Here is a 26,577-nt window from a genome sequence, read left to right as displayed (position 1 = left end):
CAGGGAAGGGAAGCCTCTACAACAGGGTCATTTCAACAGACCTGAATGCTTCCCTCTGAGGGCAGAGAATTCCAGAAGCTGAGGGTGTCCAGGAACAGCAGGGGGGTGGGGGTGAACCCCAGCTCCCCTACACGCTCACAGTGGGGCCTTCACTGCAGCCTCTCTCGGCTTCTGCTTCTCCAATTATAAAATGAAGCCAACACTCCCACTTTGCAGGGATGCTGTGAAAACTGAGTGATAGTAGAGGTATAGCCTGATTCACAGTAGGAAAATAAATGAGGACCTATCCATATTATTAATATTTTCCAGGCACTCCCTGAAAGAAGATCTGGAATTGCCCCAGAAATAGGTATGAACTTGCAGCTGGATCTGATATCTGAAGCCTGCCAGATGTCATGTGGAAAGAACCAGCATGGAAACGTGAAGACTCCAGAATCCTGGGGGTTTGGCTCTGACTAGGGTTTACAGCGTGGACCCTTGGGGCTACTGAACAGGTTCAGAACTGGTCTCCAAAGGGGGTCTCCAGAAAAGCTTTCAGGAAGAGCTGGCCTCCCTGGAGGGATGCCACCGGCTGACACCCACACATGGTGAGATGACGCTGGACACGGCGCTGATTCTCTCACCGACCTGGGTCCTTGGCCTCCCCGGGCAATGACCTGACTCTCAAGAACTAGAATGGCAATGCTCACCACCTGTGGAAGCTTCTCGATACAAGACCTACCGTACAACACCTGGTTGGGGGCTCAGGTTTTGTGCCTTCCGGCATTAGTGCATTTAACCCTCCAAACGGCCCTGAAAAGCCAGAGTTAAGTGTCTTCATTTTACAAATGAGGAAACAGGGCCCAGAGCATCTGGGGATAAAGGAAGAGCAACCTAGCTGGGAAGTACTGCAGCTGGGGCTTGACCCCAGGGTAGGGGCTCCAGATCACGCCCCCCAAACCTCCCCCACTCTGCTCCCCTGCAGCCCTTAGCACGTCTCTCTGAATTACGGGTGTCAGCACACCACACTTGGGGTACCCACTAGGGACTGTCAGCAGCTTGAGAGAGTTAGGACACCCAAGTCAACCCAGGAGTCCCCACCCTGTGAGGCACAAGGGAGGCCCTCCAACAACCACTCAGGCGAGGAAGGGCCATCAGAAAGGGGGAAGGAAGGCACACAAGTGAACAGCCTGCCCTTTGCAAGGCCAAGTGGGAGAGTCACGTCACGCCTGCTTCAGGCCCTCTGCCGGCTGCCTGCTGCACTTGGAATAAAATCCAGCATCCTCCTCCTCGCCTCTCCCCCCTCACCTCTGCCCAGAGGCCACCAAACCCGGCCCAGTCCCCTCATCGCGCAGCCTCAGTCCCACTGTCTCCCAAGAGAGAGCTTCCCTGGTAACCCACGTTAAAACAGCCCCCCACATGTGTCTGTCCTCCCTCTGGTGTGGCGAGTCCCCAGGGCAGCACTCTGGCCTCTTGCTCAGCAGTTCACAGGCCAGGAGCAGCACAGTGTCTGTCATCTGGTCAGCACGGGCACAAAGAGTTTTGGGATGGATGAAAAAACATCTAACAGGGCTTCCCTGGTGGCGCAGTGGTTGAGAGTCTGCCTGCCGATGCAGGGGACACGGGTTCGTGCCCCGGTCCGGGAAGATCCCACATGCCGTGGAGCGGCTGGGCCCGTGAGCCATGGCCGCTGAGCCTGCACGTCCGGAGCCTGTGGTCCGCAACGGGAGAGGCCACGGCAGTGAGAGGCCCGCGTACCGCAAAAAAAAAAAAAAAATCTAACAGAGAAAGAGAGAGAAGGAAGGAAAGAAAGGGAAAGAAAGAAAGAAAGAAAGAAAGAGAAAAAAAGGATAAAAAGAAAGAAAGTGCACTTTTTTCTTCGTCAGGACAAGCACTCCCCAAAAATTTGCTAAGAGGGCAGATCAGGTGTTAAGTGTTCTTAATCATTCAATCAATTGATCAATAGAGTGGGAGGAATCTTTGGGAGGTGATGGATATGTTTATGGCATAGACTGTGGTGATATCATTTAATGAGTATTAATCATTATCATAATTATTACTGACCACCAAGAGCCCCTCCTATGCCATCCCCATGAACCACATTTGCCTATGAGTCCTCAGTATTAGCTATTCTGCTTGTTATCACACAGACTAAAGCACTCCCGGCCAAAAGCAGAGACACCTGTTATTCCAAAAGACTCACGGCTCTGGGTCTGGGTCAGTCTCCATCACGACAGCTCACATAGCTTCTCTCTTGCCCACGACCCCCATCTGCACCCTCTTGGACCCCAGATTAGGACCCTAGGACTATTTAATCCAAAACTCTGTTGAAACATTGTTACCACAAATTGAGTTTAAAAGAATGCCAAAAGTTAAATGGAACTGCAAAATAGAAAATGGAATTTTATTCATGATAAAATTTGGTGTCTGGAGTAAGTCATCTTAAACAGCAAATGATGACAAGGTGGAAAGCTATTCTGTGCCAATTCCAAGATGGTATGAGAAGGCCTGCTGGGTATTTTTAAAGGCATTAGAGGTTGACAACACGGATTTCTTGTGTCTAATTTCACTTCAAAAGTACACGACTTTCTTTTGCTTCCATTTCAGTATATTAGGCAAACTGCTTTTCTATGTACCCATTAAAAATAAGGTCATATTGGGCTTCCCTGGTGGCGCAGTGGTTGAGAATCTGCCTGCTAATGCAGGGAACACGGGTTCAAGCCCTGGTCTGGGAGAATCCCACATGCCACAGAGCAACTAGGCCCGTGAGCCACAGCTACCGAGCCTGCGCGTCTGGAGCCTGTGCTCCGCAACAAGAGAGGCCGCAACAAGAGGGGCCTGCGCACCGCGATGAAGAGTGGCCCCCGCTTGCCACAACTAGACAAAGCCCTCGCACAGAAACGAAGACCCAACACAGCCAAAATAAAAAAATAAAAAATAATTTAAAATTAATTAATTAATTAACTCCTACCCCCAACATCTTCTTTAAAAAAATAAAATAAAATAAGGTCATATTTTTGATCCCACAAAAGAGAGACAAAGATTTTTGAGATAAAGGTGGAGAAAAAAGAAAGGGAAAGGGAGTTTAAAGGATTTGAATAACAATCATCACCATTTATTATTTCAGGTAGATGTGAAAATGATAACCTCTAGTGAAATTCCCTAAACCATCTACAAGGAGAAGCACACCAAGAGTTGCAAAGGTCATGTGTTCTGAGGAGGAAAAGGTGGTGATGGGGAAGAGAAACTACAGGGCTAGTTCCTGGACCATCCACTAGGTGGCACAATAACCTGGACAACTTAGTCGTCACCTGGGGCATCTGGGGTGTTAGTGGAAAGGGGTGAACTGGAAGGCGGAGAAGCAGCAACTTGCAAAGAGTGGCTGGTAATGGATGAGAGGTCAGCAGTCCCAACGTCACAGCCCCACTAACCCTCAGTGTCTCAGTCCACTCGGGCTGCAGAAACAAAACACAGCAGACCGGGTGGCTTACAAACAACAGGAATGTGTTGCTCACGGTTTCTGGAGGCCGGAAGACGGAGGTCAGAGCACCAGCGTGGTCAGGTGAGGGCTGCAGACTCCTCGCTGTGTCCTCACACGGCAGAAGGGGACAAGGGAGCTCTCTGGCACCTCTTTTGTGAGGGTTCTGCCCTCGGGACCTAATCACACCTCAAAGGCCCCCATCTCTTAATATCATCACATTGGACATTAGGATTTCAAAATATAAACTTGGGGAGGCGACACATTCAGACTCTAGTACTCAGAGTGAAAAGTGCCCCTGAAAATAAACAAGTTTGGTATGCTCATCCTAAAAACCTAGTGTCCTCACCCAGGAATCCCTTGCTCTATTAAAAAAATAATGATGAAAATAATTTAAGGCTCTCAGACCTAGATGCCCACCCCATTACTGGCAGCACTGCATGCCCTGGCTGGGTGATGGTAGAACACTCTTTAGGTCATCTGGACTTGGGAGTCAGGAAGCCTGGGTCCATCACCAGCTTCACCACTTACTCGTCCTAGCAACCACACCCTGCACACAGTAGATGCTCAATAAATTGAATGATATCCTAGCTGTAAGGCCTCGACAGGTTATTTAACCTCACTCAGCCTGTTTTCTTAAACAAAAAGAGTGATGTTATCTGCAGGAGGCTGCTGGGGGATTAAATGAGAAAACAGCATTTTAAACGCTTAGGCACAATGCTTGGCACACCGTAAGATCTACTAAATCATGTTATTATTTAACTAGGTCACATTCTTACACAATATCACTGTTGGCCCCTCCTTTCGACCTCCTCCCCGAGCCACCAGCTCCAAGAGCAGCCAGGATGGACTGTTGGAGTCACATCCCCCCTTTTCTCCTTTGCCTCCCAAGTCAGGCAGAACACCCAATGGGGGACCACGCCCCAAGCCAACAACTCACACCGGGGATACAAATGTTAAACAAAAGCGGGAAGAGAGGCTGCCCTGGAGGGAATGCAAAGCCACCCAACCACAAAGGATAATTTTCCAAGTAGAAAAAATGCATTACCATGTTAGCACCTAGTGTTGGCAGAGGGTAAAGAAATGCAGCTGTCATACTCCTGGCAACACACTAACTCAGAACACAAGTGGCTGTTGAGAACTAGCCCATAAATATGGCCCAACCTTGCCCTCCTATCCCACAAATTTACCACAAAGGAATGCTTAAGCAGAAAAAAAATAATAGCCAATATTCTTAGAGTGCACTTACTAATAGCACTCTTCAATTCTTCCTTACAATGAATGAAGAAACTCCCTGGGGAGAAAAACACTCTGGCTGGTGATCCTCCCAAAAAATAACCTAGCAAACTGTAAAAAATCAAGTGATGGAATATTATGCAGCCATCTGTGAACAGAGACTGCTGCCCGCCACTCTAGTTCTACAAGGATCAAGCCATTGGCAACTGCAGCCGACCCTGCAGTGGAATGCTACCCTGAGGACAATCCAGGATGGAGAAAAACAGGAAGAATTCTGTGCTTTGGATACTGGCCCTAGATAAGATGCATATCTAAGGGATCATTTCGAGGAGCCCAGACGCTTGCATCTTCCCATGCATAGAAAAGCACTAGAATCATTAACCTGAGATGTTTGGTTCTTGCGATTAGCAGTAGTCTCCTGATGTTCAACTACATGCTTTTTTTTTCCAGCAGAAAACTCCTATATATCCTGACTCCTCCCTTACCCCTTCTGAGCAGTTTCTCAGAGCGACCTCAGAGGCTGCGTCCTGGGCTAGAGTCCTCAGTAACATATCCGAATAAAACAAGTCACAACTTTTAGGTTGTGCGTTTTTCTTCAGTCAACACGTTCAACAGGACGACGGGGAGATGAGGGGAAAAAGGGCAACTGTGATATATGTTAAGAGCTGAATACAAAATAAGCACATCCACAACAGCTAACATTCATGGCTCTTAACTCTGATCTAAGTACTTCTCTAAGCACAGCACGGTTAACCTTCACAACGACCAGACCATACGAGACAAGTATTCATCAAATCCTTATGTTTAGACAAGGAAACAAGAGCCTGGGAGGTTTAAGAACTTGAACCTGGGCAGCCTGGTTTCAGAGCATGTCCTCCTAAAGCAACAGGCATGCTGTATTCCAACCAGCTACAACTCTGCACGCCCCAAATCCAGGCTCGCAAATTCACCTGCAGGAATGGAAAGGACCCCTGAGGCAGAATTACGGGTGTCTGGGTTTACTCGTAACTGTCTTTACTACTCCCCTCAAGGACTAGTTTTTCATAACAGGCTTTTGTGTTTTCCTAAGTACCAAAGAGCCTAAAGAGAGAGCAGTAATGGGGGTGGGATCACACATCTTCTCTTGGGCACTAAATAACAATAATATATGCCCCAAAAGCCTGGGACAAAACCCCTTGCCGTTTCAGAGACATGCAAGGGGGGGAGGCTGCTTGGCAGAGGACTTGTCAATTACTCGCAGCACCAAGGGTTAAGTACACAAGCTCCAGCTCGATGACAGGGCCGAGACAGCCACCTGGCCCGATTATTCAGTGCAGGCCGGGAGCCACTTGGTGGGACATGAGGGAAACACTCTCCGCTCCAGGGAACAGAGTTGGGGTTCCTCTGCCAAGCTCTTCTGGGGTTTGAGAGTCGGGCATCTCCTCTGGAGTGCAATCCTACATGCTTCACATGCTGGGATGCAATTCTCATCCTGAACTTGGAGATCTCTTGGGACACCACTCCTGGGACACCCGCTGTTATGGACTGAATTGCATCCCTCCCAAATTCATATGTTTTGACTGTATTTGGAGGTAGGACCTTTAAAGAGGTAATTAAAGCATCCTTATAAGAGGAAGAGACACCAGGGATGCGTGCTCAAAGAGAGAAGGTCATCAAGCCAGGGAGAGAGGCCTCGCCAGAAACCAAGACTGCCGGCGCCTTGAGCTTGGGGGACTTCCAGCCTCCGGAACTATGAGAAATAAATTCCTGTTGTCTAAGCCACCAGTCTGTGGTATTTTGTTACAACAACCCTAGCAAAGGAGCACACCCTGGATACCCAGAGAGACTCGCTCTTATTTTTTTGCAATGACATAGGAGGCAGGGGCAGGATGGGGAGGGTACAAGTCAAAACCACCCACCGCTCAAAATTTCTCAGGATTCTGATCTCTCATCTGGAACACCCACAGGACAGACAACAGTGCTGTCCCCTGAAGGTTCCCTGAAATTTACAGCCACCGCAGAAAACAGAACCCCCTCCCGCCATACACACTTATCACCCACAAACCACACCACTACAGGGTGTCGAGGGTCAAAATGTGGATGTAGTGACATTTTTCTTCAGAGATGCAGGTTGTAGAGTCTGGGTATGCCTCTATTTGCCAAGATACCAAATAAGAACACCGGATTTACATTTTTAGAAAAGTGTACGACTAAAAACAAGAAAAACGGTCTAAATCCTTGCCATCAACACCACTCCAGTGTGCTCAGAGGCATGTCCTTAGTGAAAACACACAAGCAGGGCCAGCACCCTCCTCAAGGTCAGAAGATGGCTGAGGGAGACCTACAGACCACGATCTCTGTCGACCCCAAGAGCAGCTGACAAAGAGAATTGTGTCTGAGATGGCGGGACCTCATCCCAGGGTGCAGGAGACCTATGCGGAAGCACAGTGCTAGGTACCACAGGGTGGGGGGAAGTGGTGGTGTGGAGATGCCTGTATCCCTACAAGTGGTGCCTAGGATGAGGTGCCCATGAAGCCTGGCCTCCACATCCTCAATTTCGGGGTCTTTAGAGTAGATGCACTTCAGGGCCAGGGTAAAGTCTCACCCCTCTAGGTCAAGGTGTGACCCACGTGAAGAGGCAGCACTGCAGGTGCTAGAAAGACAAGGCATCAACTAACCGTGCGCCACAGAGAGAACTCCTCTCCCCTTCCCGCTCCTTCCGATGATGTCAGGAAAAATACCTGAGCGGATTAGCACGGAGATGTCTTCTCATGCTTAGACAGGCAACAACATCCAGGCCGAATTACTAACACTGGCTCCTTTTCTTGTCTTTACTTTCACAGTTCCCTGCTAGTTAAGTCAACTAAGAGTGGCTCTCCGTTCACAGTAAGCATATAAAAGTCCATTTTTAAATAAAGGCATTCAGGTTTTTATGGGCACCCATTCTTAAAAAATGGCAGGGTAGGTAATAGTACAGAGGTAAAAAAATAACTGAACTTTGAAAACCAGTGACCTTAGTGCTCTTCTGGCCCGTGTGTCCCACACACCGGCAGATACAGAAATACCTGCTCAGCTGAACCCGAGGCTGAGAGGTGCCAGCGCAAGCCACGTGCCTTGGTTACGCAGTGAGACCAGCCAATCCCCACACCCCACCTCACGGCGCCTACTCACTCCCTTCCTCGCCCTTGAATCAGAATGCTGGTTGCCCCCGAACCCCTCTTCCTTCCTTAGCCATGGGTGTTTTTTTTTTTTTGGCGGGGGGTGGGCAGGTGGACGGATAGGACACACTGCCTCCTTAGCAGCCAGGGGAGGCCTCGGGATGGCTGTTGGCCACACAAGTGGGAACCTGTGTGCACCTTCTAGGAAGGGTCCTTACAGCCTGGGCCAGGGGAGAAGGTTATCTTTTTTGTGTCACAGACCCATTCCGCAGTCTGGTGATGAAGCCCATGGGCCTCTTCTCAGAAAAATGTTTTAAAATACATAAAATAAAACACCCAAGATTACAAAGGAAACTGATTAAATTGAAATAGAATTATTAAAATGTAAAAAGGAAAAGTGACACACTAATATACAGGATTTTTTATCACATTAAAAAACTACTGTATTTTCAAGCAGAAATGACATTGTGAGATTTTTCCATATCACTGTTGTTACAGGTGCCTGTGACTTCTATCAGTGACCAAGTCACCCATTTTGCCAAGGCTACTAAGATTCCTATGGTTTGCTGCTACTTTCATAATTAAAGAAAATGCAACCTAACTGTTCATGGACAGATAAGTGGATAAAGAAGATGTGGTACACACACACACACACACACACACACACACACACACACACACACACACACACACACACACACACACACACTGGAATATTACTCAGCCATAAAAAAGAATGAAATTTTGCCATTGCAGCAACACAGGTGGACCTGGAGGGTACTATGCTTAGTGAAATAAGTCAGACAGAAAAAGACAAATACTGTATGATATCACTTATATGTGGAATCTTAAAAATAAAACAAACAAATTAATATAACGAAACAGACATAGATACAGAGAACAAACTAGTGGTTACCAGTGGGGAGAGGAAAGGGGGAGGGGCAAGATGGGGGGAGGGGTAAGCGGTACAAACTTCTATGGATAAAATAAACTACAAGGACATATTGTACAGCACAGAGACTATAGCCAATGTATTACAATAACTTATATGAAGTATAATCTATGAAAATTTTGAATCACTATGTTGTACACCTGAAACTAATAATATTGTAAACAACTACACTTCAATTGAAAAATCAAGTAAAACAATAAAAAATAAATACTAAATTTCAGTCAGAGGTTAGAGAAAAAAGTCATCATTTCTTCCCCTGTGCAACTTCAGACCCCTGAATCCTACCTGTGGAAATGGAAGACGTCTCTCCTTTGCCCCCTCCTCCTTCCTGGTACCTGGGATGAGAATGGGATGGCTGGAGCTAAAACAGCCATTTTGGACTATGAGGCAAGATAGAAGGAGCCCTGGTCTCCAATGACCATGGAGCTACATACCGGCCCAGCCTTCCTACCTCTGGACAGAGCGATGAATTCCTATCACATTAAGCCACAGTTTGCTGGTTCATTCTTTATTACATAAAGCCACTCAAACCTAACCGTAATTGCTGTATCGCTAATACTTTTACTGAGTGGTGAGGTTGCAAACAGTTTGAACCTGATCATTAGCAACCTTCATTCATCTTTGAGAGACACTCTCTCCCTTACCTACAAAAGTGATTCCTCCAGAGCTACAAAGGAAACCCAACTAGAAAGTTCCTCTGTAGCTGACGGCCTTGCAGGAGACAAACCCGGAAACCGTGAACGACAGAAGTTTCCCTCTGCCTCAATCCTGCTCCACCTCTGAAGCACGTCCTTTAGAGCATTCACACACCCAAGTATCAAGTTTTACAGCTCAGGGAGCTTACGACCACGCACCACACTCCAAGCCCACGACCAGGCACACACACACCTGACTTCATCCCACACTCTGTGAAGTCCACGGTCACACAGGAGCAAGCACAAAGGCACTGCCTCGATGTGCAGGCCTAAGAGTCATCCTGGCATCGGCAGAAGCTGCTCAGAAAGTACTTACTAATTGTCATGGACTCTGGCACCGAGGCAGAAGGTAACAGGCTGCTCAGAGGACTTCCTTGGCCTGGAGGACTGGCTTCCACACTGGGAAAGGCAGGCAGAGGGAAGTTATAGTCGGCCACTTAAAACACACCTCCTCACCATTCAAAAACCAGCAGGCATTACGCTTGTTCAGGTTTACGAACTAGAAGGAAGGGAAGGATGCCCTTTGAAATTATAGTCGGTCCTCATTTGTGGGTTCCACAGCTGCAAATTCGCCTACTCCCTGCAGTTTATTTGTAACCCCAAAACTCCCAGCTCTCAGGTATAACATGGTCACCCGTGAACACGCACAGAGCGGTCAAAAGGCTGAGTCATGGACGTGCGTGCTCCCACCTCAGGCCAAACAAGGCAAGCTCTGCCTTCTTTCAACTATCGTTCTGTCCTTCTGGCGAGCTATTCAGCACCACATTGTTCACATTCTTGTGCTTTTTGTTGCTGATTTTGCATCTAAAATGGCCCCAAGCTAGTGCTGAAGTGCTGCCTGGTGTTCCTGAAGGCAAGACTGCGAAGTGCCTGAGGAGAAAATACACGTGTGAGGGGGCCCTTGTTCAGGCCTAAGGATAGGGCTGTTGGCCTCGAGTTCACCGTAAGTGCATCAACAACATATGTTAAATAAGGTGTCTTTAAACAGGAACTGGCATAAAACATAGGTATGTACTGGTCTGTTGACAGATCTGTTGACAAAAATGTTGTGACCAGACACTCCCAGGAACCTAGGAGCAATGGTTCCACCTTGACAGAACACGACCACCACAAATAACGAGAGTTGACTGTGTAGTTACAAAGAATTTGCAACGTGGAAAAACAGCACTTCACATCTGTCATGAAAATGGCAAGACCATAATCCGGTTACCACAGCCACACCCACACACCAGGAGGAAAAGGACCAAAAACATCACCGATGAAATGGAGTTGGGGTTAAGAGTGATGTCGTTTCCTGTACTGCTGCATTTTCCAAATTTTCTAAAATAAACAGCAGAAAGGACTCAGCGTCCTGGATGGATCTGGCGACACCAACCCTTCCTGGTATCGTACTAATCCGGACGAGCCTCCTACAGGGAGTGCCATTCTCAGAGCACAGGGCAAGACCGGAACACCAAGCATGGGTGGAGGTAAACAATGACCCCACTCTGGAGCCAAAGTTGAAAATGCAGATGCTACACCCTGGGGACACCAATTTAAACCCATGGAGAGAAGAAGGAAAAAGCTGTAAGAGCAACAAGGATCGCGGTGGCGTCAGGGAGCCCTCAGTGTCCATCTCAGCTCTGCCACCAAATGTCCAGTGACTCTGGACAACTCAGCTTTCCCTTGAGATACTTTCATGTGGAAAAAAAGAAAACCAACGTGGTGCTTGCTACTGAATGGCAGACTAAGCACTTCACAGATATATAATATCAAAGTGGTTTAAATATTATGTAATATTACAATTATAAATTGTAATATTGTTATCATTATCAAATAGTAAAATCAAGCAAATTGTGATGGTGGAGGTACCCAGATATGGTTCCCAAAGTGGAAAAAGTAAACGTGGTATGCAAGTGAACGTTGACACATACCAAGTCTCGGGCCTGAGACCCCTGGGCACTTCGCACTCTGGGATGTCAGACCAAACCTAAACTAAACTAACGTGAAGTGAGGCCTTGCCCTTCAGTCCCAGCAGGCGCCCGCCCATCTTTAAAAAAGAATAAAAGGCAGAGTTGTAAAGAGGACAGTTCAACGCCAGAGGCAGCTTGGGGTCTGAATACTCACCTGTACCGAGGTCCAGGCTCTGGAAGGACGTGGTCATCGGGTCCCGTCCCGTTCTCCAGGCTCCCGAGGCGGGTATCTGTGCACACACAGCAACCACAGAGAGAAAGTCAGGGTTCTGCTCTCGTTTCATTTTCCCCGTGAGACAAGGACACAGTGCCGACACGGGCTCACCTGCTGAACCAGTTTACTTACGATGTTTACCCGTCTGGCACACTGGAGTTTCACCTGCTCCCTGTTTCATCTCTTTGGGCCGTAATCTCAGACTTGGTATCAGTCACTGACCGGAGGCCCTATTTGCCCACTTAACCTTTTTTTTTTCACTGAGTATAGCTGACATACAATAATATCACTTTCAGGTGGACAGCATAGTGATTCAACATTTATATACACTACGAATTAATCACCAGGATGAATGTAGTGTTATCTGTCACCGACAAAGTTATTACAATATTATGGACTATATCCCCTACGCTGTGCGTTACATCCCATGACACATTTATGAACCCCTTTGATCTGGAGCCACCTGGCATTACGCATGAAGTCCATATCCAGAGCCAACCTCAGAACCAGGGAATAATAAATGAGCTGCTAGATCCGCTCCCACCTGCAGTGTCTGAAGATGGACACACGAGGGCAGCACAGCCCAGTGACTGCTGCTTTCTACAGCGCCACTTGCCCTGCATCAAGTGGGAAAGGCATTTGGAAGAAGTGAGGCCGTTATGTCATCTCTAGAAACAACAGGCAAGAGGCACTAAAGACTTTCATAGGTGCATTAGCTGCTGTTCAAGTCACGGAAGGACGCACGTCTCGTTGCCCTAAGTCATCTGTCGTGTGACCTCCTCCTCTGCTTACACCTGGTCTGGTCCTGCTCAAGATTCCCCAGCTCTTAAGAGGTTGACCTAAGGGAACCTTAAGGGGTTTTCTCACCTTTCCTTCTACCCCGCTGTCCCCACCAAACTATTCCACTCACCGCTACCTCTTTTAAGAAGTTCACAGAGGGAAGAGAAAGTGTCCACCTCTCTGCCTCCTATTTCTCGCTCCCCCGCATCGTGGTGAGGTCAGGGTACAGGCTCCGCCCACTGGCCTGGGTTCAAGTCCCTGCTCCCCAACTTCAATCCAGCAAGTTACCCAGCCTCTTTGTGACTCGGCTGCCTCCTCTAAGAAATGGGCTGACACTAGTGCCAACCATACTTTTTTTTTTTTTTACTGGAGTATAGTTGCTTTACAATATTGTGTTAGTTTATACTGCACAGCAAAGTGAATCAGCTATACGTATACATATATGCCCCCTTTTCATACATTTTAATAACGCCCGCCACATAATTTAATTTCACATTTTATTACACATACATTTCGGTGAGAGCGTGCAGTGAGCGGGGGCTGGTATCAGCTCTCCCTGAAACCAAGACCCCTCCCCTCGTCCTCCTAGGAGCTCTCTGCTCTCAGCCTTCAGAACACAGTGGTCCTCCTCCCCTCACTGTCTCTTTCTCTGATTCCTGCGTGAAGGTGTCGCTGGATCACGGCTCCGTGGCCTCTGACGCCCTTGGCAAACCCAGCAAAGGTCCTGGCTCCAGCTCTCGGCTCCGTGAAGGTGACAGCTCTCGAGCCCTCACCTCTGGCTAGGCCCTCAATCTTCAATAACTAAACCCACGTTTATAACTGCCCGCCAGAAAGCTCTACTGGGATACCGTACTGGCCTCCCAACTGATCATGACCTTCAAAACCGCTCCCACCTCAGAAGATGGTGGTACCACCCTCCCTCCCATCCCAGAGCTGGTCGGTGCCCAAGACCAGTCAGTCCCACCCAGTCACCTCCCACTCCCTGCTCTCCAGCCACTTCCCCCGCCCCCCAGTTCGAGGGCTCCAGGCCCTCCCTGGGCTCTTCTGCAGCAGGTCCCCTCAGCTCTGCTTCAGCCTCCAATCTAACTCACACACAGCCGTCAGATTCCACTCCCTGAAGCAAAGACAGGATGCCAACTACACAACGCAAATCCACGGGTGGAGTAAAGACCAGCATCACGCACCAGGATTCCGGACACCACGCCTACCCGGCCCAAGTGGATTTCCCGTCATAATACACGACCCTGACCCCGTGCCAGGTGCAGCGGGCCTGATGCACTGGGGCCACAGAGCGATCGCAGACACTGTCGAGGCCCCTCTTCCTCTGCCCCCAGCCAGACGTCATTTTTCCAACTGCCAGACGTCCACTCCCTTCAGCATGCCCACACCCCACCCCGGCACTGATGTGCTCCCCTGAACCCCAGCTGCGGGCCTGGCTCTGACTAGGGTCAGGGTCACACTGGAAGCAAAACAGACATGGTCCTGCCCTCACGTACCTCAAAGGCTAGTGCGGGTAGGGGTTCGGGGACAGGCGTTATCAGGTAATTACACAAATACACAATTTCAGGTGGTGCACCGAGGTCGGAGAAGTGGAGACACCTAGGTTTACAACAGAGTGAAACCAAGGCCCGCGCCGCATGCGGTGTGGTGGGTGGCAGGGCCACGGTATTCTCTAACGCAGCAGCCCTTGGGCCGCAGCCTAAAGGCAGGAGGAGCTCGAGGGGAGGAGGAAGTGAAAGCTGGCTGGTATGGCCAGGGCAGCAGGCAGAGGGGAAACGGGAGGAGGTGAGGCTGCGGGGTGAGTGGGGGCCGGGTGGGCACAGTGAGGGTTCTGGATTTGGAGCAGGAGAATGAGGCAATCTGATGTACATTCTAAAAAGTCACTCTGGCTGCTGAAAGAAGGATGGATGGATGGCAGACAGGGATAGAGAGCTGTTGAGAGGCTATTTTGTACGAGCCCAGCGAGAGAAGCATGAGTTAGAAGAGGGTGGTGGAAGCATTCAGAGGACACTTCGACCATTCATTCCTCCTCCTCTATGTCGGAGGATTAAAATGATGTCGCTGTCCCCTCCCTGCCTGTGGCACTCCCAGGGGACTCGCCTTTAGATCCCCCAAAGCCTGGCAGCGCCCCAACCCCAGACCCAATAGCAGGACTGGGAGAAGTCGGGGAACATTGGACCTGATGGGGAGAGGAAGGGGCCGAGGACCCAAGCTGTCCAGTGAACCAGCTCCGCATTTGCCAAAACCCAACTCCAAGCACAGGCCCTCAGCGAGGAGCAGTAACACTTCCACGTACATAGTCAGCAGGAATGGGTGTTCTGTCCCCCTCAATTTATGATTCTCAGTTGAAAGAAACTTCGGGGACTTTTTCTCCCTGGCAGCTTCAAACAGATGTTGGTAAACGTGCTTTGCTCTGCTCTAGGTAATGACATGCCCGGAGGAATGACTGGATCTAATCCTTCATCTGCTTGTCAGGGTCTCAGTGACCCTGGGCTGGTGTCTCCCTTCTCTGAGCCCCTCCCTAACCCCAAAAATGCAGCCCAAGGCATGGCCCCCCAAACCACAGAGGTGCCTCTCCCAAGGTTCAGAAGGATAATGATCCTCTGTTCAGGGTCCCCTTCTCTGCCGCCTTCTCCCTCCCCAGACTTAGCTACTAAAACATCCAAACTGCCCCGCCACAGGCCTCTCTCCCTTTTTTTTATCCCCTCCCTCTTTCTCTAAATAACCCCCAAGGTAAAGACATGAAATGACTCCCAGGCCAGAAAGAGAAAGGAGATCTGAACGTCACTAAAGTAGGCAAGTGCCAATCAGAAGGGACACTAGTCAAATGGAGTGAAAGAGAAGGAATCTTGGGGAGAAATCTGGCCATGCACGCCCAGGGTTGCCCATGGAGGGGCCGGGCCGGCAGCCAGGCCAGCCTCAGCACCACCAGCCCGCACACCTCCACGGACATGGGGCGTCAGGCCAGGAGGGACTTGATGCGCTTCGGCACTCCAGCCAGGACACGGCTTCCCCCAGCTGATTCTAGTATCTTCGGGCAGCCCTACAATAACGCGCCTTCCCATGCAGTGTTCTCACCATGATGCGTTTGCCCCTCAGGCGGTCACAAGCTTCCATGACTCCTGGCAGCTTTGTTAATAGTAAGTTTAAAAGCTGGCAGAGCAGCCCACATGCAGCACCTCTGGTGAGGACAGCCGAGACCAGCTGGAGCTGGGCTCCCGTCAACAGTGACTAGGTGGTGCCTCTGGGTCTGCGAGGCTGACGGCCCGAGAAGGGTCGGTGGGAAATCTGCGGGGGAAGGGGTGGCTCCTGGCGAGGATCCTGGAAGCCAGCCAGAAAGCCGCGTTCCGTGACTAAATCCCTGATGCGAATGGCACACCGCCAAGCCCCAGGAGCAGCCTGACGCGGCAACGAGCGACAGTTCATGACCCTAACAAAAGGCCCGCCGTGGGGAGCAGGGCAAGGGGAACGGGGAACTGGGCCCCGACTCAGATGCTGAACAAGCACTGGAAAGCCTCCAGCGGTCCCACAGACACACGTGGGACCACCTACTCTCTGCCAGCCACCACCCCACCCCCCGCCTTCTCAGACATTCTGCTCGCGTCTGCACTGCTGCTGAACGGGCAAGGGCGAGGTGACCAGACCTCCAACGCGCAGTGGCTCAGACCAAGGCTGGTCACCCGAACGGAAGGAGCTGCAGGGGCCGACCTGGCCTGCAGACACCAGCTAGGCCCACCGGACCGCCCCTCTCTGGGGTTTCAATCAACACCTGGACAGAAGCTCTAGTTGGTATGGAAGGACACAGCCGAGGCAGTAGTGTTGGCACCTCAGCCAAAGAGGCCAAACAAGAAGGCGGAGAATGATGAGGGAGCAGAGACAGACCCGGAGGGAGAGGAGGTGGGGGCAGATCCCCACAAGGAAGCGTGGGGCACAGAACCAGAATGACAGCAGGACCTCGCCGGGCCCGGAATCCCTCCATCCCAAAGTCCCAGCTTCCAGCCCACAGGTGCCCGCAAGGCGACCTCACTAGTGCAATGCCTGCAGGAAGCCTGCCTGGGGACTTCACATGTGCCCGGCACCTTGTCCCAGATTGACTCAGGGAACCTTTGCCACAAGTCTCAGAAGGAGGAGGTATAACAATAACCAGCCCTTCCCTCGCGGGCTGTGGTCAAGAGTGGATGAGCTAACCCAGATCCATCACCTTACAGTCCTGGACTCACTTCAAGGACTGTCATCACCGCCATCCACACTTTCCAGAAGAGAACAGCCTGGCGGACGTAAGTCACTTAGCCGCACTCTCATCAGCCTCAATTTACACCGGGAACACTGCCTCACAGGGTGGACACGTGCCTCCCTCAGCAACTTCTAGAGCTGGGCCTGAGCTGACCACCCGCCCCAAGACTGCGCCAGTCAGCGTGCCCGCCCTGCCTCATGCCACAGCTAGTTTGAGTGGGTTTCTGTTCCTGACACAGTGACACAACAACAGTCTATCATCCGGTTCAGAATGTCAACAGCTTCCTGGGCAGTCGGTGGGCCCCGGCCCATGGTTCCCTAAACCTGGGCCTAGGAGGGTGAGAAGGGCACCTACACAAGGGGGCCGAGGCCTCCGTGACACGCTGGTGCTGTGAGGCAGTGACGGTGACCAAGCACTTCACTGCGCCAGGCGCTGCAAATATCTACCCCACCAGGGGAGCCGGGCTCATCCATGCTCCCAGCCTCACCGCCCACCCCCCCAATACCCCCCACCATGACCTGCTCTAGCTAAAGAAAACAATCACGAACCACAGGCAAGCCTGCTCGACCACAAGGAACAGGTCAGAAATGCTTAGCCACTTTTAAGCAAGCTACTCCCTGACCCGCAAGCACTTGGCTGCAAAGAGCACAAGGACCTTTAGAGCTACGGGTCCTGTGACCTTCTCCCTTCTCCTAAGAGGCAAAAATAATGCTCACCATTTGTGATCAGCTTGCATGTGACCAAGTTCAACAAATCACTGCCAAGAAGAAAAACAGGCCCCAGGGGCTCCCTGGTGGTTTGTCAACACTCACTCAGGTGAGAGCACCTCAAAATACCCAGGCTCAGCAAGGAGAGCAGCCTCTGTCGCTCCTGAGCTCAACAGGCCCGACTGCCCTGAGCCCTGGCCTCCGTGCTCTCTCTCCCACTCTCCCACCCCACCACCTGCAGACGTAACCCAGCCACTCCTGCTGCTTCTCGAGCCAGAGCTGTGACAGGAGGAAAGGAGGAATCGGGAGACACCTACCTGCAGGGCCGTAGGAGCCCACGCCACTGACTGGGAAGAGCACATCGGCGTCGCCATGCAGCACGTGCAGTGGAGCCCAGCTGTGCATCTGGGAGAGGCAGGCAGCCCCGTCTAGCGGCCTGCGGGGGGAGAACACAGCTGCACATTAGGGCCGAAAGCCCCAAGGGCCCCGAGTAGTACAGCACCTGATGGGCCTCCACAAGCCCCCTCTTGGGAACCAACCAAGCCATGAGGGGGATGAGAACAGAAGCAGGCCCGGGTGGGAGTCGGGAGCCAGCCCTCCGGTGCTCACTCCTTCAGCCCGTGTTTACTGAGCACCTCCTACCTGCCCGGCAGTGCGCACACACTCTGTGCTGGCAAAGAACTAGCCAACAGGGTCCATCCTGCCCTCATGGAGCTTACAGTCTACTGGGGGAAGCAGACACGAGGCATGTAATCCCACAGGAAGGTGTGAAATGGCAGCTCAGGTCTGTGGAGCTGGTCGGGAAGGTGGTGGAAGGCTTCCTTGAAGAAGGGAGGTTTGAGGTGAGGACGGAGGGAAGAGCCAGAGTCACGGGGGCGGGAGGTGGGGGCAGCACGTGCTGGTGCTGAAGCAGGAGGAGGCCCCGTGGGCTCCAGGCTCTGAAATGACCTTGGGCTAGGGTCCCTATGCCTCGCTGGTTCTCAAACCCTCACAAGTAAAAGGACAGAACCAGACCGGATGGTGTCTGGGTCCCTTCCAAGAAAGGGGGTCAGCTCAAATATTAACCAGGCTCATATGATCTGTTATACTGCCACCTTATCCACCAAGTACCAAACTAACCTGAGCCGTCTTTGTAACGCCAGGCTGGTCCAGTTAAATTTGAGAAAGTATTTGCCCGCTGCAGCATCTGCCTCTGGGCAATCAAGCACCACTGACAAATACCGGGAAGCATCTGTGCAGTACTTGAAAGTTTATAAAATCACGTAGCAAATCAGTTGTAAAGAAGACCAAAGCAGATCATAATCATACCTACTTAACGGAGGGAGGGAGGGAGGGAGGGATGAAGAGGAAGAGGAGGGGGAGGGAGAGGGAGAAGGGGAGGGAGGGGAGGGAGGGGGTAGGAGAACAACTCAAAGAGATCATGCGACTTGTCTAAGTTCATCACTTGGCCAGAATCAAGGCTTCAGCCCAGGTCTTCCAGATCCAATTACAATGAGGTCTCCTGGCCACTGCCCCATCACTGACATGATGTACATAATTCTTCTTTCATTTAGAGCAGGGATTAACAAAATTTTTCTGGAAAGGACCAGATAGTCAGTTTTAGGCTTTGTGGCCATAAGTATACTTCCTTGTTGGTTTTTTGTTTGGTTGGTTTTTGCTTTTTACAACGCTTTAAAAAATGTAACAGCCATTCTCGTCTGGGGGCAGATTTGGCCGGCAGGCTAGTCTGTCAACTCCTCTTCTTTTTTTTTTTTTTTTTTTTGCGGTAGGTGGGCCTCTCACTGTTGTGCCCTCTCCCGTCGCGGAGCACAGGCTCCGGACGCACAGGCTCAGCGGCCATGGCTCATGGGCCCAGCCGCTCCATGGCATGTGGGACCTTCCCAGACCGGGGCACGAACCCGCATCCCCTGCATCGGCAGGCAGACTCTCAACCACTGCGCCACCAGGGAAGCCCTGTCAACTCCCCTTTTAAGGCCTGTCTGTAGACATTCTCCTTTGAGCACTCTCGAGCTTTTGGTCACACATTTGACACGGAGCAGGACACACATCAGGTAATAACCCTAACAGATTTTTGCCACCTGTGTCATTTAGTCCTGCAGGTAACGCACAGGACGCGGCACAGAAGAGGAAGCGCCCCCGACCTGTGTGCCCAGCCGCAGAGCTAGGTTCTGGGGTGAACTTGGCTCTGCCTCTACAATCTGTAAAGAACCGCCGGCCCGGGGCTCTGATCCAGCAGCTGGCAACCAAGGGGACTCCCAGACACCCAGAGGTGGCCAGGGGCGCCCCTCGGGACACGGCAGCAAAACCACAGGCCTTTCCCGTCCGCTGCACCAGCTCCAGGCAGGTGGGATTTTCTGTTGTTTCTAAGGGGACATCTTGCCACTTTCCAGCAACACATGCAGAGCACAAAGTGAAGTCAGTTCCCACCAACTAAGGTTCGGACCCGAGTAAAAGTGGCCAAAGGCCTCCACCTAGAAAAGGAGTTACACTGAAGTGATTCCTAAAGCAGAGACCAATTCAGAATACGGGGTCAGAGTTGGGCTTAGAAACAGAACCGGTGTTGCTTTTCATTAGAAAAGTAAGACACTTATTTTAAAACCTACAAAATGCCATAAAGAGGAGGGGGAAAAATACACCCAAAGCCCCATTACCCAAAACAACTGAGGTAGACACGATTTCCATAGTGTCTTTTTTTTCTTTCTTTCCTCACGTGCCTTCCTTTACGAGGTTGTAATGAAGCTAGATGTAGGTTTTTATATTTTGCTTTTTTCATTCGATATTAACTCATAATTTCATCTTCATACTACTTAGGTACTCTTAGATGTCATTTAAGATGTTTAAGATCCGGAACATTAAGATTTAGACTACAAAATATTCCACGGTTAACTGTTCCTCTGTGGTTGCACATTTTCGTCAGGTTCATTGCTTAGCTTTTCTAAATTAGCATGTTGGTATCTAGACGCAGCAAGCTTTTTCCTGAGGCTGGTCCTCAGGGTAGCTTCCCAGCAGTGGACTTACTAAATCAAGGGGGATAAACATTTTTAAGGCTCCTGACATCGTGTCAAACTGTTTTCCCCAAGGGCTGTGGACATGACCAGCGCTCTATCAGGATGACCCTAGCACCAGCCATACCTCATCATTATTCCACAGTTAACGCCTGCTATGTGTCTGGAAGATTCCAACCATTGAGGACACATTGAGAGCAAGCCTTCCAGGCAGGGCGCTCACCCAAGGCTGCCTTTCACCCAGTTCTTTTTTTTTTTTTCTCCCGTTGCGGAGCACAGGCTCCGGACACGCAGGCTCAGCGGCCATGGGTCACGGGCCTAGCCGTTCTGCGGCATGTGGGATCTTCCCGCACTGGGGCACGAACCCGTGTCCCCTGCATCGGCAGGCGGACTCTCAACCACTGCACCACCAGGGAAGCCCACCCAGTTCTCTTTTTAAATCTTGACGAAGATGATGGGCAAAACAGAGTGTTTGGTTTCACTTTGTGTTTGCTTAATTGCTGGTGAAGTGCAAAGTTTTTCATGTTTGTAATTCTTGTTGAACTATATTTTCACCCCACTTTCCTGTTGGTGTCATGGAGCACACATAAAGTGACAGGAAAACCCCTTTCTATAATAAAGATATTATATCCTCTTTTAAGAAAAAACAGGGACTTCCCTGGCGGTCCAATGGTTAAGACTCTGTGCTTCCACTGCAGGGGGCGCGTGTTCGATCCCTGGTTGGGGAACTAAGAACCCGCATGCCACCTGGTGCGGCCAATAAATAAATAAATAAATACTTTAAGAAAAAAACAAAAGCAAGGCCAACACTTATAACTACTGAGGTAGTTAAAAAACTAAAAACAGAACTACCATACGACCAGCAATCCCACTACTGGGCATATACCCTGAGAAAACCATAATTCAACAAGAGTCATGTACCACAATGTTCACTGCAGCTCTATTTACAACAGCCAGGACACGGAAGCAACCTAAGTGTCCATCAACAGATGAATGGATAAAGAAGATGTGGCAGATATATACAATGGAATATTACTCAGCCATAAAAAGAAACGAACTTGAGTTATTTATAGTGAGGTGGATGGACCTAGAGTCTGTCATACAGAGTGAAGTAAGTCAGAAAGGGAAAAATAAATACTGTATGCTAATACATATATATGGAGTCAAAAAATAATGGTTCTGAAGAACCTAGGGGCTGGACAGGAATAAAGACACAGACGTAGAGAATGGACTTGAGGACACGGGGAGGGGGAAGGGTAACCTGGGACGAAGTGAGAGAGTGGCATGGACATATATACACTACCAAATGTAAAATAGATGGCTAGTGGGAAGCAGCTGCATAGCACAGGGAGATCAGCTCGGTGCTTTGTGACCACCTAGAGGGGTGGGATAGGGAGGGTGGGAGGGAGACGCAAGAGGGAGGAGATATGGAGATATATGTATATGTATGGCTGATTCACTTAGTTACAAAGCAGAAACTAACACACCATTGTAAAGCAATGTTAAAAAAAATAAAATACTGAGGTAGGAGGGACAAGATTTTTCCTCAGTCCTCGGACATTTTTCCTCAGTCATCAAAGAAGGGGTTTAACTGCCAGCAAGTAGAGGTGTAAACCTTTGGCCAACAGAGCATCTAAAAGGCCATCAGAGCATTCGACTTTGCCAAAGGCCACTGCAACCCACCATGTGCTTCTCCCAGCCTGGCCCCTTTCCTCCCACAAACCTGGCTGTGCTATTAAACTTTTAAAGTTCTGGCCCCTCCAGGATCCTAGACCTTTCACGTGAATATTAGCTTAGAAGCAAAACGAAGGTATTACTCAGTAGGCCATCTCATCATTTCTCTCTCTTTCCCCAAGAGGTTCTGCAGAATGCTGACTCAAGATCCCCTCGTTATGCCAGGGAGTGGCTGTCCATAATCCATAGGGGGCCCAATGGCCTCAAAGGGCCCAGGCCCTGTAAAGGTCACCCTGCACTGTTTTGTGTTTCACACATCACAATGCTGGCAGCTATCCTGGCTCGCAAGCTGGCCTCCCAGCTCCAGCCTCCCTTCAATGTCACCAGTCCAGTAGGAAGAGAAATGACTGTGTTTGAGGCCAAAAAACTGATTCGTGGAGTGAATCAACTCAGAGGTGCACTCACCTACAGAGACAGAGAATGCAAATGGCATTTCCTAAAAGGCCCAGAGGAAGAACTGTAGGCAAGTGTGATGGTTAACTTTATGTGTCAACTTGGCTAGGCCGTGGTACCCAGACATTTGATCAAACATTCTTCTTGATGTTTCTGTGCAGGTATTTGTCTTGATGAGATTAAAATTTAAGACAGGAGACTTCAAATAACGCAGATCACCCTCCATAATTTGGGTGGGCCTCATCCAATCAGTTGAAGGCCTTCACAGAAAAAGACTGAGGTTCCCCCAAGGAAGAAGAAATTCTGCCAGCACACTGTCTTCAGACTCAAATTGCAGTTCTTCCCTGGGTCTCCAGCCTGCCAGCCTACCTTGCAGATTTTGGACTTGTCAAGTTCCACAATCACATGAGCCAATTCCTTAAGATAAATCTCTCTAGATAAATGCATACATACATACATACGAGAAACACACACACACACACACACACACACACACACACACTATTGGTTCTGTTTTTCTGGAGAACCCTAATATAGCAGGTCACAAGACTGGATGCAGGTACAAAATCATTCGTACACAGTACGCAAGAACAATGCTGGAGGGAAGCTACCCTAACATACTTTAGTAGGAGAAAAAAGCCTTGTGCACGAAAATGTTCATTTCAGAATGGCTGATAACAAAAAACAAAAACAATGCCAACAACCTAAATACTCAACAACAGGGGAACCGTTAGCAAATCATGACATTGATCTGACAGAATATCAACCAATCGAGATTCATGGCTGTGTAGAAACATGGAAAATACCTGACAGTACTATAAGCTTTGGAACACAGCCTAACCTTAATTCCAGTTCTTCCCACTGGTTTGACAAATCTTGACTAAAGAAACTCGCCTTTCATCCATCAGGTGGGGTTGGCACCCACAAACCCCCCGGGGCAGCTCTAAGTATTAGGATACCGTGAATCTGCAGTTTGCCTCATCGGGCCTGTCCCAGATGATCGACAAGGTAATGATACTAACATGGATATGCATGTGAGTGAGGATGAGAGTAAAAATCAAAGACAAAAACAGGGAAAGTCTCATGAGAAAGAAAAAAAACTCCAGTTCAACACATGGACACGCAAAGCTTCGGGCTAGAGGCACACTGTGCCCCTCCACTGCACCAGGGGGTCTCGGGGTCTTCATTTTACACTTTCACGGGCTGGTTTTGAAGCCAGCCGTGACTAGGGTTGCACTGCACACTACAGAGCTCAGGTGAAGAGGTTCCTAGTTTATTCGGCATTAAGAGTAAGACCAAGCACAGGAATTATTACGAGTTACAGTATAACAGCGGCCACAGCTGCCTGCATTCTTTCTTAAAGTGCCAGCACCCGTGCCCAAGGCCCAACACGCAGGGTCCCATTAACTGGACAACAACTCTACAAAGCAGATGCTGTTTTTCTCTAGGTCTCACGTGAGGCCTGAAGCTCTGGGCGGTGAAGAAACTCGTCCAACCTAGTCTAACCTAAGCCACGCAGCTAGTAAATGAGAACCCAGGTTGTCTTGATTCTAAGATCCAAGCTCCTAACTATGCTTTTCTGTTTTACGCCTTCACTTGCACCAAGCCCCTCCTGCAGGTACAAATGCACCACAGCTCCAGTGTTAAGGCAGCGAGTGCAGGCCAGTTACTGCCGTTCACGCCCCTGCAAATAAACACAGAAATTACCAGCTGGAGACTATTCTCTAGAATACCCTGCCTCTCTCCTGAGCTTCCTGGGCTAGTGGGAAGTAAGGGATGCAAGCAAAATCCAAGCAACAAAAATGAAAGACACAGACATAAAGCAAGAATTTCAAGGCCTACATCTTGACACCAACTTTGCAGTAGGTACCTTCAAATAGTATATATGCTCCCTTCTCCTTAGTTCTCAGGAGTGAAGCAAACTCATGCTCCTTCTTCTGAAATCAAGATCTGAAAAACGAATGTTGCGCCAAACAAACAGAAAACTTGCAGTCTAATTTCACCCAATACTATAGAAAGAGCCAGCCACCCTTCCTCAGAAGCTCACGCAGAACTTACTTCTCCGGCGACTCCGAGCGGCCCGGGCACTTCTTTCCAGGTGTGCTCCCGTACACGTCGTCCTCATTCTCGTCCACGTCTTCATCATCGATGCTTTTCACATCGAGCTTCTGGTACCCAAACTCCCCGTTCAAAGACAGAGAATCGATTTTCCATGAGTTGCTGCTCTGACTTCCGTTGGAATTTGGCCCAAAGGGGCTTTCAAAGGCCGTCATGATATTGACCGAGGAGCGGTCGGAGTTCTCCTCCGAGCTTTCCCCCGCCCCAGGGATCTTCTTAAAAACATCCCCGGAGCTCTGCTCGTCTTCCTCGTCATCAAACGAGATGATGTTAGTCACCTTCTTTTTCTTCTTCCTCTCCCTTTTACACTTGGCATCTGGCAAAAGATATGAGATAAGAAAAAGCAGGCAAGATAAAGCGATGATGGAGCCATCCTGCCTCTAGACTGTGGAAAATCTCTACTGTTCTACTAAAAACTAGATCTGAGATAAACTCAGATTTCTTTTAACCCTTGGAAAAAAAATTTGTCTACGGGAGACCAAGCAAAATGGATGTGAGCCTCTACCTCTGATGTGAACATATATGCCCTAGAGCATATATTACATTCATTCCTTCTAAGCAATCCTTCCAAGCACTTTGATTAAAGGGTGAATCATTATTGAAATGAATTGTATTGTAGCAAATGGAAGTATCTTTGGAAGATACTCTCATGGCTGGGAGATGAGACCAAGAAAATCAGTTTAGGGATTGTAGTCGACAGTTTAACAGCCACAATTCCTCCCAGCCCAGCACGATGCCCCTTTACAGTGGGGCTTTGCTGTCCCCCATCAAGGGTGCTATCTATTTCTCCACCCTCTGGAATCCAGGCTTAGTGCTCTGCTTTTAAGAACAGAATGTGGCAGAAATAACAGTGTGTGAGTTCTAGAGCCTAGGCATTACCCTCATGGAATGCTGCCCTGAAATGACCATGGATGAAGCCGGTCTAGCTTACTGGAGGATGGGAGACCATGTGGGGGAAAACTGAGATGCCCCAGCCAAGAGTCAGCACCAACTTCAGGTGCATGAGTGGGGCCATCTTGAATCTTCCAGCTCAGTCACCAGCTGAATGAACCCCCATGAGGGAGCCCAGGTGAAACCACCAGAAGAACCATCCTGCCAACCCACAGAATCATAAAAAAAAAAATAAGTTGTGGTTGTTTGTTTTAAGCCACTACATTTTGGAGCGTTTGTTACACAGCAAAGGCTAACTAAAACAGAAGTCAAGACTGCCTTGGTGACCAGCACTTAGACGAGCCGGTTTGTTCACCCATCTTAATCATCCACCTTGGGTATGAGGCACTTTGGAGCCGATTCCATAAAGTCAAATCCATCTAAACCAAGGTGTGACATGGTGACGCTTCACCAGTGTGTCCCAACTCTGAGACAGTGTCAGAAGCAGGTTCCCAAAATGGACAGAAAAGATACTCCTTTGGCCAGTTTTTGTTTGCTTGTTTATTTGTTTTGTCCATGCTGCATGGCATGCTGGATCCTAGTTCCCTGACCAGGGATCAAACCCGCACCCTCTGCAGTGGAAGCACGGAGTCTTAACTACTGGACTGCCAGGGAAGTCCCAAGATACTCCTTTGGGTATGCAAATTCCAGCATCTCTGGTACACAAAGTTATCAACAGTCCTGTTTCTATGTCATTTGCGTGGGGTCTCTGCTCGAGAAAGAGAGGGCAAGACAGATAAAGCCAGTGTGTACCAAAGACTCCATGGGATTCTGAGTCTTCACCATCATTAATAATTCCAAAGGGATGACCATGATTACTGCTTTGTTTAAGGGATTTGAGAATACCAGGATTAAGCTCTTATACCCAAAATTTCCAGTTTTGCTGTTGCAATATTCTGGATGTCCCAGAAAGTTCAAGGGGTATTGTAAACTTCTCACAAAATTGATCAGAACTGAATCAACTTTCTTTGCCTCCTCACAGCCTAGAGTCAAAGCTAACCAACTCCCTCCTTCCCCCGGCCTCCACTTAAAT

General features: G+C 49.5%; 1 protein-coding gene across 2 annotated transcripts in view; it reads right to left on the bottom strand.

Annotated features, from left to right (window-relative positions):
• The window catches only part of SNX29 (sorting nexin 29), a 554,801-nt gene that overhangs the window by 460,479 nt on the left and 67,745 nt on the right, over nucleotides 1-26,577 (bottom strand). For both annotated transcript variants that reach the window (XM_060123064.1, XM_060123065.1), the window contains 4 exons: nucleotides 24,555-24,930; nucleotides 17,682-17,800; nucleotides 11,584-11,659; nucleotides 9,794-9,876 (listed from right to left, as the gene is read on the bottom strand). In XM_060123064.1, the coding sequence (XP_059979047.1) occupies nucleotides 9,794-9,876; nucleotides 11,584-11,659; nucleotides 17,682-17,800; nucleotides 24,555-24,930 (654 nt within the window). The remainder of the gene's footprint in view (nucleotides 1-9,793; nucleotides 9,877-11,583; nucleotides 11,660-17,681; nucleotides 17,801-24,554; nucleotides 24,931-26,577) is intronic.

The sequence above is a fragment of the Lagenorhynchus albirostris genome, chromosome 15 (assembly GCF_949774975.1).
Source record: "Lagenorhynchus albirostris chromosome 15, mLagAlb1.1, whole genome shotgun sequence".
NCBI classification, from domain to species: domain Eukaryota; kingdom Metazoa; phylum Chordata; class Mammalia; order Artiodactyla; family Delphinidae; genus Lagenorhynchus; species Lagenorhynchus albirostris.
This window is presented reverse-complemented; position numbering and strand designations above follow the sequence as displayed.